We start from the raw sequence: 12,743 nt of genomic DNA, 5'->3' as shown, positions 1-12,743 counted from the left end.
TTAGCATATTGCCACCCAAGAGCAGAGGCAAAACACTATGGGTTGGATACAAATGTAGTCACATTTAAAGTAGTTCCACTAAAATGGATGGGACTTAAGTTGGTCATTGGTAACTTAAGTACAATTGATTTCAATGAGCCTACTCTATGACTAAGTCTGGATCCAGCCCTTTATCTTTTGCTAAACAAGGATGTAAGTGTCTTCAGTTCACAGAAGTACTGTGGGCAGGACTGTACTTCATGCCAGGAATATGCCAGCTTTACCAAAGAAATCGACAAGTTGTTTGGCAAAAAGGTGTACCTATCTGACCTTGGCCTTCTTGGGAGACCAGTAGCCCTGATGCTAAGGTTTCATTGCCTTTACTTCATGTGCTATTTTAACAAACATGGATTGTGAATAGCCCAAGCCTCTTGGGCCTGATAGAGTTACTATGATTTTTAACACTTATTCAGTTAACTAAATTTTGTATAGAAACAAAGCAAGATGGTTTTGGCCCAGGCAACTGAATGTAAGAGTTGTAAGCTCATTAGACCCACTGTAACTTTGTATTCTCTAAGATGAAAACATATTCAGATTCATGAAGATGCCACCAGAAATATTTTTTACCTTGATAAGATATAGTGCCATGTTGAAAAGGAGCAAATATTCCTGCCCAAATGTAGCTGGGGACAAAACGTTTGGAGCAGGGTGGATTGATTTAATTTTTCCTGTCTCTTAAATATATATTTATATGCGAGCATGCATCTCTCTCTGTCTCTCTCTCTCTCTTTGGACAAGCATACATATTAATCAATTGCAATAATAATTAAAACATAAAAAAATTAAATTAAATGTTATTACAGTTTTGTAATAAAATTAAGCCTGTGTACTACCTAGGAGCATAATTCAAAACACTTGGTTATGCAGCCCACCTTCTTTTGCATCACAGATATTATATCAGCATAGAGACAAGGGAGCCAATTGTCAAACTAATTTTTTTTTTGCAATTTTGGCTGTGTCATTGCACATACAAGAACATTAAACAAGATCCACTTACTTGAAGAGAAGGGCACAATCCACAACAGAGTAAGGGGTACTTCAGCCTGCTGAAATAAGTGGGGTTAAAGGTGCTTTAATTTGGTTCCAGTTGAAGCCTAAATGATTTTTAAAGAAATAATGTGTATTGGTGTGGAGCTAGTCTCTGAGGTAGCCCTGTACTACAGTTTAACAGTTCTTGTTTGTTGGCCAACTTGTCTTGGCCTCATGCACCAACAGGAGAGGCACATGCCTGGCCTTTCTAAGTGCTGGAGCATGCATAGTGCTGTCAGCCTTGCTCACTGTTTGATCATAGTTAAGATATGGGAGTGGATGTTCTGGAGTTGAAGCCCCCCCATGCATACATTAACTGTGGGTAAGCACCATTTAACCTATGGCTAAGGCTAACTAGGGTTTTCATTTAATGAAGATTTGAAAACAGTTTGTAGGTGCGTATGTTTTGGTGCTTGTATGCAAGTTTGTATTTTCCCCAGAGTATTTTTACATGGTTGCCTCTGAGCTTTTAAAACATGTTCTCCAAGCCATTTAAGCTCATTGCAGATGTTCTGTTTTTTTTCATAAGGTTGTGCTGGTGGTTTCTGTGCAATATATAAACTGTACAGTATCACTTCTTTCTGGAGGATTTCTCATTTGAAAAAATAAACTGCTAATGGAATTTGGTAAAAGATCATTAAAAGTTGCTTCACTGGTGCCTTCTTTATAAAGTGGATATCAGTATGGTGTTTATTGCCTTTATATATATTTTTTAACCAATACAGTTTATTCTCTCTTTAGGCAGACAAATATACATCTGGGACCTCCTTGCTCAAGGGACATCAAGAGGAAGCGAAAGCCAGTAATGGCAACAGCCTCCCTTTCTAGCCCAACCTCAGGTAAATTGTCTAAGCCACTCTATAAATAGTTAATGATTTGTGGTGGTATGGTTTTGAAGGAGTAACCATTTGAGATGCATGGACTAGGTCTGAATTTTAAAACAGAGACCTACCCTTTCAACCCTTCCCTCTAAGGTACTGAAAAATAGGCATCCGATGGCAGAACTGTGCAATAGGATTGTGCAATGTACAACGGCCAAATTTAGTATTGGATGCAAAAAGTTAAATTCTTGCCCCTTTTGGCAGTGACATTAGGTTTGTAAATATGTGACTAATGCCTGATGAATGATTGAGAGCCAGCGTGGTCCCTGAGCTTAGGATGGCCAGGGGTAGGTTTTTCGTTCCTTTCATGATACCTCCCTCTGCCTTCCGTAGCTAGCAGGAGCAGAATCTTTTATGCAAAACAAGGATATATGTGCACACTTAGCTTACATTATTTAACCAGTTTGCAGAATGTGGCCTTCCTTGGCACAGAACTTGGTTCACCCTAACACCACTTTTTGATACATATTTTTTAAAAAGCACATAGTTTACCCAGTCCAGCCATCAGGAGTGGGCTCTTTAGAAAGTTTTTCACAAAGGGAAATAGAAGCTGGGTGTTGGTTTTCCTCTTGTGTTGCTCTTTAGGCAAAATGCCCAGAGATCATCTTGCTCATTGAAGGAAATTATATTTGTGCCCTCTTCACCTGGAGTATTTTCCTGATACAGAAGGAAGTGACTTTCCTGGATATGAGAGTAGTGTGGTGGTATCCTAAGACAATCTAGGCTGGTTGGAAGACACACATTGAAAAGAATACACTGATCTACTAGAAAAAGCATTTCTTTTTTAACACAAAAAATATGAAAATTGCTGCCATTGGCTAGCAGATGTTTGGAAAGAAGTAAGGCAGCAATTAATCCATTAATGAGGAAGACAGCACCAAAATAAAAGGTCCCAACAAATCAGCACCTTAGTATGGCAGCAGTATCGCATCTGCATTGCCAGCCATAACATATTATTTTCTTTGGTTTCCTAGATTTTGTCCCTTGATGTTCCAGTCTGTACACTGCTTTGTGTGTTTCCTGTTCATACCCCTCCACTCACTTATTGTGCTATTCTTTAGAATGGGCTTGGATTTTGTTTAAAAATGCACCAAATGCATATGCAGAGCTGTACCATCGCTGCGGGTGTTAGTAGCTTTGCCTGGGTATACAAAAAAGTGTATGTGGTGGTGGGAGCCTCAAAATGTGTGTTTGATAGGGCCGGCTCTACTATTGGGCTGGGGGCTGGGAGAGGCAGCAAGGTGTTGCAGGACAGAGCTGTATGTGTACATGTGGCACGGCACAAACAGTATACCTGTTCATGGATATTAGTGTATAGGTCAGGGATGGGTAATTGCAGGAGGTCCGGGGGCCATTTTCCCCCTGGATCCTGCCCCGCAGGCTGCATGTCCCCCTGCATGGCGCTGGAAAGTAATAATACATATTTTTTAAGACATTCAGAGTAGTTGTAGAGCACCCAAAGGGTCAAAATTAGCTTGCCAGGGTGCTCCCTAGCAGCAAAGAGCACAAAAAGGATGAACATTTGTTGTTGTTCAGTCATTCAGTCGTGTCCGACTCTTCGTGACCCCATGGACCATAGCACGCCAGGCCTTTCTGTCCTCCGCTCTCTCCCGGAGTGTGCAAACAAACTAATTCTGACCCTTCGGATGCTCTGTAGCCACTCCAGATGCCTCCCCCCCCAATATGCTTTTACACTTCTGGGTGTTGTGGGGCATATGTGGCCCATGGTCCACATGTTGTCCAACCCTGGTATAGGTGGATGCGCACATGGTTTCTTAAAGAACAAAAGGGAAGGAGGAAGAAGCGGCAAGTAAAGGAATTTCATGAGATGTGGTGTGAAATGTTGGTCCAAACTGTTTGATGAGGCTCTGTCTTGCACTAAGAAACTTGGAGGTGCAGTGGTAGTTGGGATGGAACACAGGATCAGATAGGGACTACTTGCAGTATTTCTCCAGTGTAACTCATGCAAAAATCAGCTGGCACAGATGGTTGTGTTGTGGCTCTAGTTTGTGGAAATTCAAATGTTCCCAGAAAGAGATAGAGGGAAAGTCCCTGTCACACACTCATGTTGTCTAGCTGTCCCCAGCAACTGTCAGCTTTTCCAGAGTTCTTTTAATACAGAGGTCTTCAAACTTTGGCTTGATTTATTAGCCAGCCATAATGACTGACCTTTCTGCTCCCCCAAGTACTCTGTGCAAGCCAAAGAAATCTGGGTCTTTGTGTTGTGCTGAGCTTCAAAACAGGTCAAAGTAATGCAGTCCGCTTCTGCCTGCTCTAAGGCCTGGACAGTGAGACCTTCCCCTCTCCAGTGTCAGGGCAGTGGAGGTGGTTTTCATGCCACACTGAACTGGGCCCATGCAGATGGACAAAGACATTTCCCCAGGCAAAGTGGATTGAATTAAATGGCAAGTGAACTGGATTAAATTAGGTTAATTGTTTGATTGTGCTTTTCTGTCCCAAGGACAGTCAAAGTGGCTTAAAAAATAAACAATATGCAATCAATATAAAACAAAACAATTGGAAACAGCCAAAACATTTGGAAACAATTGGGGTGGATTTGTCTGAAGTCTGCTCTGTCAACTTAAATACTGTACAGAATTTCTCACATCGTTAATCAAACTCAGTAAAACCATGTCCAGCTATCACAGACCCTCAGGATGCTGCCTTTTAAGCTATGGGCCAGAACTGGATGATTTTTGGGAACTGTTGCAGGCAAACTATCTGGTGATTTAACCAGTCCCTGGGGCCCAATCAAAATGTAAAGCATTTGGGAAGCAGTTAGCAACCTGTACATTCTGTACCACACTATTTAAAGTTGTGCAAAAAGGAAATACAAATGTTGCAACCAAAACTCAAAAGTAAAGAAAGCAATACCAAATTATTGGTATTGAAGTACCAAATAATGAGCATTTGGAGGTTTGCTGTGTATGTTCGTACTCTGAATGGGAATTTGAGTTTAATAACTTATTGTGAGAAAGATCCAGCCAGATATATTCAACAGCCAGAAATTCACAGTATGCTCCTTCTGAGGACCAAACTAAATGTGACAGAAGCATCCACATTGTTCGTATACAAAGCATATGTAATGGGTATCATTTACATAATAATACAGCATCCCCTTCATGGATCACTGCCTTGTTGTGTCGAAGGGGCTTGCGTAACTCAATGAAGCCATAAGCTATGCCGTGCAGGGCCACCCAAGACGGACAGGTCATGGCGGAGAGTTCTGACAAAATGTGGTCCACTGGAGAAGGAAATGGCAACCCACTCCAGTATTCTTGCCAAGAAAACCCCATGGAACATATCACAAGGCTAAAAGATATGACGCCGGAAGATGAGCCCCTCAGGTTGGAAGGTGTCCAATATACTACTGGGGAAGAGCAGAGGGAATTTCCAAGTAGCGCCAGAAAGAGTGAAGCGGCTGGGCCAAAGCTGAAAGGACACTCAGCTGTGGATGTGTCTGGTGGTGAAAAGAAAGTCCGATGCTGTAAAGAACAATATTGTTTAGGAACCTGGAATATAAGGTCAGTGAATCAAGGTAAGCTGGAGGTGGTCAAACATGAGATGGCAAGATTGAACATCGACATCTTGGGAATCAGCAAACTCAAATGGACAGGCATGGGCGAATTTAATTCAGGTGACCATTATATCTACTACTGTGGGCAAGAATCCCTTAGAAAAAATGGAGTAGCACTCATAGTGAATAAAAGGGTGGGAAAAGCAGTACTGGGTACAATCTCAAAAACGATAGAATGATCTCAGTACGAATCCAAGGCAAACCATTCAACATCACAGTAATTCAAGTCTATGCCCCAACCACTGATGCCAAAGAAGCTGAGGTTGATCAGTTCTGTGAAGACCTACAATACCTTCTAGAACTAACACCAAAAAAAGATGTCCTTTTCATCATAGGGGATTGGAATGCCAAAGTAGGAAGTCAAGAAATCACCGGGATAACAAGCAAACATGGCCTTGGTGTACAAAATGAAGCAGGACAAAGGCTAATAGAGTTTTGCCAAGAGAACACGCTGATCATAGCAAACATTCTTTTCCAACAGCACAAGAGGCGACTCTACACATGGACATCACCAGATGGTCAATATCGAAATCAGATGGATTATGTCCTTTGCAGCCAAAGATGGAGAAGCTCTATACAGTCAGTAAGAACAAGACCTGGAGCTGACTGTGGCTCAGATCATGAGCTGCTTCTTGCAAAATTTCGGCTTAAATTGGAGAACGTAGGGAAAACCACTAAACCACTCAGATATGACCTAAATCATATGAATATACAGGGGAGGTGAGGAATAGATTTCAGGGATTAGACCTGATAGACAGAGTGCCTGAGGAACTATGGACAGAGGTCCGTCACATTGTTCAGGAGGCAGCAACGAAATCCATCCCAAAGAAAAAGAAATGCAAGAAAGCCAAGTGGCTGTCTGATGAGGCTTTACAAGGAGCTGAGGAAAGAAGGGAAGCGAAAAGCAAGGGAGAAAGGGGAAGATATACCCAACTGAATGCAGAGTTCCAGAGAATAGCAAGGAGAGACAAGAAGGCCTTCTTAAATGAACAATGCAAAAAAATCGAGGAAAACAATAGAATGGGAAAGACTAGAGATCTTTTCAAGAAAATCAGAGATCTGAAGGGAACGTTTTGTGCAAAGACGGGCATGATAAAGGACAAAGAAGGCAGGGACCTAACAGAAGCAGATGAGATTAAGAAGAGGTGGCAAGAATACACAGAAGAACTATACAGGAAAGATCTGAATGTCCCTGATAGCCATGATAGTGCGGTCACTGAACTTGAGCCGGATATCCTCAAGAGTGAAGTCAAGTGGGCCTTAGGAAGCATTAGTAACAACAAAGCTAGCGGAGATGACAGTATTCCAGCTGAGCTATTTAAAATCCTAAAAGATGGTGCTGTTAAAGTGCTGCACTCAATATGCCAACAAATTTGGAACACTCAACATTGGCCACAAGACTGGAAAAGGTCAGTTTACATTCCAATTCTAAAGAGGGCAATGCCAAAGAGTGAACCGAGAACTACCGGAAGTACAAGCTGGGTTTCGAAGTGGCAGAGGAACTAGAGATCAAATCGCCAACATTTGCTGGATCATGGAGAAAGCAAGAGAATTCCAGAAAAACGTCTATTTCTGCTTCATTGACTACGCTAAAGCCTTTGATTGTGTGGATTACAACAAACTGTGGCAAATTCTGAAAGAGATGGGAGTACCAGACCACCTTACCTGTCTCCTGAGAAACCTGTACGAGGGTCAAGAAGGAACAGTAAGAACTGGACATGGAACAACCGATTGGTTCCAAATTGGGAAAGGAGCACAACAAGGCTGCATATTGTCGCCCTGCTTATTTAACTTATATGCAGAGTACATCATGAGAAACGCTGGGTTGGATGAATCACGGGTCGGAATTAAGATTGCCGGGAGAATTATCAACAACCTCAGATACACAGATGATACCACCCTAATGGCAGAAAGCGAAGAGGATTTAAAGAGCCTCTTGTTGAGGGTGAAAGTGGAGAGTGCAAAAGCTGGTTTGAAGCTCAACATTAAAAAAACGAAGATCATGGCATCTGGCCCCATCACTTCCTGGCATATAGAAGGGGAAGAAATGGAAGCAGTGACAGATTTTATTTTCTTGGGCTCCAAGATCACCGGAGATGGTGACTGTAGCCATGAAATTAAAAGACACTTGCTCCTTGGGAGGAAAGCTATGGCAAACCTAGACAGCATAGTAAGAAGCAGGGACATCACTTTGCCGACAAAGGTCCATCTAATCAAAGCTATGGTTTTCCCAGTAGTAATGTATGGCTGAGAGCAGGACTATAAAGCTGTGAGAACTGGACTATAAGGAAGGCTGAGCTCCGAAGAATTGATGCTTTCGAACTGTGGTGCTGGAGAAGACTCTTACGAGTCCCCTGGACTACAAGGAGGTCAAATCACTCAGTCCTAAAGGAAATCAACCCTGAGTGCTCATTGGAAGGACAGATACTGAAGCTGAAGCTCAAATATTTTGGCCACCTAATGCGAAGAGAAAAGTCACTGGAAAAGACCCTGATGCTGGGAAGGATTGAAGGCAAGAGGAGAAGGGGTTGGCAGAGGATGAGATGGCTAGATAGCATTACCGATGCAATGAATATGGACTTGAGCACACTCCGGGAGAGAGCGCAGGACAGGAAGGCCTGGTGTGCTATGGTCCATGGGGTCACGAAGAGTCGGACACGACTGAAGAACTGAACAACAACAGCAGCAGCAGCATCCTGGTGAGGGGAGCTGAATCCTCCCCTGCCTTACCTCGCAGTGTTCTGCAGCTTTAGGCCCTCTTCTTCCCTGCTGGGTCCAGTACCAGAAGTGGGTCAGGCTGGAGAAAAAGTGCCTGAATTAAGAGGGTGTGGGGAGGTCAGACAGGGGAGGGCTCAAATGAACTATTCTCAAGTGTTCCTTATATGTGAATGAGATGGATGTATTAATACGTTTGCCTCCCTCACATCTAGTTTGCCCCCCCAAAGAGCATTTTGTCAGGTGACAAAATGACAAAGTGACCTTGGCTCAATATTAAATATCTGCAAAATGTCTTAGTTACCAGTTAACTGAAGCAGAGTACAAGTTGTAGAGAGAAACTCAGCCCTGCACAGAGTGCAGAAGTTCTAGCTGGAAAACCTGCTCAATAATTTGTTCTGGATTCTGAGACTCTGTAGAGACCATGAGAGCTAGAAACTGATCTCTCCTTAAAAAATAGAGAGACAGAGAGAGAAAGAGAGGTGATATTCCAAGAAAGCAAAATACCTTTCTGTATTTGTTTGATACATAGGACACGCACATCCCTGGTCACTGGATTCCCTCCCTCCCTCCCTCCCTCCCTCCAGCATGCTTTCAGTCATCACTGACTTGAATATTTCCTCTCTGACTAGCTTGTGAGCCCCAATTTTCTTTCATTGTAGATGTAGCACCATGTGACAAATTTTTGTGTCTTCAGTGAAAGATTGGCGTGAATTGGAATGCAGGCCCTGGCTTGAGATAATGAGATTCAGGAGTTTGTACAGGCAAGGATGCCCCTTCTGGGCAAGACTGTTCCTCCAAAGTAGATTTCCGCTGAGCCCAATTGCTCTCATCTCAGTTGTTGACCAGGTCCTGCTTCAGTGAACTCCTTTTATGCAACCTGAGTGCCCCACAGAGGTGAAGGACGCAGCCTGAGCTGGCTCCATCAGTCAGCAGAACAAATGGGCTTGCTCTGCCTAACATCGGGCCATCTCGGATTCCACCTCTTTTATAGAGATGAGTGATGAAGAGAGGCTCGTTCCCCTTTGCCGCTGTATTAATACACATCAGGGGCCAGCTCCCGGCACTAAATCACGCCACTGCATACATCTGTTATCGGACTCCTCACTAACGTGATGAACAAGACTGCAGATAGAGGCTTCCTCATGTCATTCTTTATAGGATTTTCCTAAAAGAATAAATAGCTCAAATCTCTGCCAACACTCTCTCCTGTCATGGTGATGAATTTAGCTTCTTTCTTAAACATGCAGCAACAAATCTTCCTCAGTCGTAGACCCCTCCCCCACACCACCTACAGAAAGTTTTGCTGAATTTGACTGAATTTAGATGATGATAGTCATGCCACTGAAGATACATGCACACATTCATACAGTGGTGGGAATAGGAGCAGCAGTCTGGGACTCTTTCTTTTTAAAGCCTAATGAGATACTTAATGGCACATGCACAAGATCATGCCACCTTACTCTGGATTAATCTGGAACTACCATTCTTTGACTCCTTATTTGCAATATCTGAAGTATGGCTTACATATGATGGCCCCATGGGACTGCCTATGGGAATGTTTAGGGTTGTGACTGGGCTTGTGTGGAGACATTATTGGTGTGAACTGGTTCCTCTAAAGCAGCTGATTGGAGAAATTGCAGTGGTTACATAAACGCTGCTGCCATGTGGAAACACAACTTAAAGCAACAGAAAGACTAGCTTTAATGGCTAGAGCTCTCTAGTGCATTGATCAGGAGTAATTTCCAGATGCTCTAGAGTCAGCCAGATCATGCATTCAGCTGACACCCCCCCCCCCCAAAAAAAAAAGAGGAGGGTGTATTCATGATGTAGTTGTACTTCTGGTGTGACTGGCTTCCTGGATTGTATTTGAAAAATCAAACAGACGCATGAAAGAATGCTCTGGATGATTCTAGCTATTGTAGCCTTTTTAGAGCCCTGTAAACCTGGCTGAAAGTAAATGAATGGGATAGTCAGTAATGGTAGGAGAAGAGGAGTGATGGGATTTAGCACATAACTAAAGTTTTACATACCAAGTTTTATGTGCCTTGCTTTGACATTACTGTTCATTGTATTTCTCTTCTCTCTTTGTTGTGGTGTTCCAGCAGCTTTATCCATCCACATAGATGCATCAGACCCCGGCCTGCCTGTGGCACACTCTCAAAGGAACCAGAACTGACTGGGCAGGCAGAATCCATTCATCAGAGAGATGCGCCATTGCAACTACCCAAGGCAGCTTTTTAAAAAATGCCACATGAGATGGTCCTTGACTGCACTAGAAGGAGGCAGCTCTTCTTTAAGAACTAGTTGGGCTTTTTATATCTTGGACTACAGAGAGGATCAAAATCATCATCAAATGCCTTGCATGACAAGAACTATCTCTTCAGTGTTAGCATGTGACATGTCAGAATGATCCGTTTGCCCCATACATCCTGCAAATCATGTTTGTAAATCTATGTAAAAATGAATAATCAATGTTGGGGTTTTCATGCTTCTAATGTTCCTGCTATTGCTGTGCAAGTATTTATTGCACAGTCTTATTTCCCAGCTGCTTGGGGGCGTGTTACCAAAATGTTATTGGCTACTGCAGTTGCCTGTCTTTGTTGCAAAGCTCTTCATTCCTCAGACATAACGGATGTAGTAGAGTCCTGTGTTCAACAGGAGAAATTCTAAATACAGTGCATTGTGAAAGCAGAGCAAGAATAAGAGCTGGCAAGAATAAGAGCTGAAGGCAAGCCAGCAGTGATCCCTGGTTAGAGTGGAGGTTAGCAGAGGGTAAATGCTTTATATGAACTGGGTGACTTGAATTTTATATTGGGAGCATTTCCAAAGGCATCTTGTTAGACAACATTATGTGTCCCCTTCAGAGTGTTCTTTATATAGTATTATCCTTCCAGGTTTTTCCTCCTGTACCACTGGTTTTATCCTAGTACTGGTTTTAAATTTTAGGGTTTTGCTTAGATTTCTGCTGAGCCCAATTGCTCTCATCTCAGTTGTTGACCAGGTCCTGCTTCATGACAGGGTTTCTTCCCTGTCAGCCTCACTTTCCAGCGGAGCCATAAATGCAGCCTGGACTGTCATGTCAGGAAGCTTTGCAATATATAACCCTTAAAGCGAATGACAATGAAATGGACTATGAACTGTAGCTAATCCTGACTTTAAAGCTATGGTAAGAATCATCTGAGACATTGCCTTGAAGTTCATATGTTGCTGTTCTTGTAGCCTTTTGATATGATGTGGTTTCAAAGAAGTCTTTATGCGGTCTTGTAGGCCCCTTCTTGTAGGCCCCTTCCAACCCTACTATTCTATGATTCTATGATTCAGATGCAGCCAGTTTTTTCAGCCCCTCTCCCCCACCCAAAAGAACTTTTTTGGCCCATGGACCCATCAGGAATTCCTTAAAAGTTATGGGTGTCATCACAAAATAGCTGCTGTGGGTGGCATGCCTGGTCTCTCTCATGCACATGCTTACACTCATCTGCCCCACATCCCATGGTGGAGACGTGGCCATTTCAGTGCCCCCCCCCCCCCCCCCCCGCATACATAGCCTGGTAGCCAGCTTGCATCCTTCTGGGTCCCCTGGCTCTGCTTGTCCCCAGCCCCATGTTCACCTGTGCACTGCTCCGTCATCTGCATTGCACCTCCTCCTTGCTCTCCTCCATTGTGTCTCAGCACTGTCAACCCACGGTGGGGCTGTGAGTGGCATTGCGCAAGGCACACTGCCCTCCCACTGCCTATTCCACGCAGTCACCAGCCCAGCAGCCCTGCTCCACTGCTGAAACTTTCTCTTATCCCCACATGCTATTGCTGATCAGAAAGGAGCCTTGGGAGCCCTCCATGAAGGTTACATGTGAGCTGGATGGTGGGGGTGGCAGCTCAACCACAGGAGCCTTACAGACCTCCCCCCAACTCCATTTGCTCCAAAAAGGGCGTTGAAAGCTCCCAAATCACTCAGTAGAGGTTGCCTTGTAACCAGGTGGCAGCTTTGCAGTGCTTTTATAGAGACCTTCTCCCTTGCTCCAACTGAAAATAGTTCAAAAGGGGCACTTAAACACCTCCAAGTCACCCTGCAGAGGCCAGGCATGGCTTTGCAGAGCCTTTACAGTGCTCCCCTCGTCCTCCAGCCGGTCTAACTCCCTGCCCCTTCGTAGTCCCCACCAAGGCCTTACAGCCACAGGTATTCATGTTTTGCAATTAAGAAGAGCTGTGCTGGATCAGACCAAAGGCCTATCCAGTCCAGCATTCTTTTTGCACGGTGGCCAACCAGATGCCTATTAGAAGCCCACAAGCAGGACAGGAGTGCGATAGCACTTTCTTGTATAGTCTTATACATGAATTTGTCTAGTTCCCCCTTGAAAGCCATCCAACTTGGTGGCTGTTGCTACATCTTGTAGCAAATTTATCCACGTGCTGTGTGAATTACTTCCTTTTATCCATCCTGAAACTCCCACCATTTAACTTCATTTGATAACCTTGGGTTCTAGTATTATGAGACAGACAGA

General features: G+C 43.7%; 1 protein-coding gene across 9 annotated transcripts in view; it reads left to right on the top strand.

Annotated features, from left to right (window-relative positions):
- GPATCH2L (G-patch domain containing 2 like) overlaps positions 1 to 11,426 on the top strand; it is a 48,470-nt gene extending 37,044 nt beyond the window's left edge. For 4 of the 9 annotated variants that reach the window (XM_084841849.1, XM_084841826.1, XM_084841837.1 and 1 more), the window contains 2 exons: positions 1,810 to 1,907; positions 10,347 to 11,419. In XM_084841849.1, the coding sequence (XP_084697975.1) occupies positions 1,810 to 1,874 (65 nt within the window). In that variant the 3' untranslated portion in view covers positions 1,875 to 1,907; positions 10,347 to 11,419. Of the gene's footprint in view, positions 1 to 1,809; positions 1,908 to 10,346 lie in introns of all 9 variants that reach the window. The other 5 variants (XM_084841846.1, XM_084841863.1, XM_084841870.1 and 2 more) reach the window with 5 other exon arrangements.
- Positions 11,427 to 12,743: the final 1,317 nt, after the last annotated feature.

Source organism: Heloderma suspectum, chromosome 1, assembly GCF_057233095.1.
Source record: "Heloderma suspectum isolate Gila_16-S chromosome 1, 16-S_ref, whole genome shotgun sequence".
Classification (NCBI taxonomy): domain Eukaryota; kingdom Metazoa; phylum Chordata; class Lepidosauria; order Squamata; family Helodermatidae; genus Heloderma; species Heloderma suspectum.
This window is presented reverse-complemented; position numbering and strand designations above follow the sequence as displayed.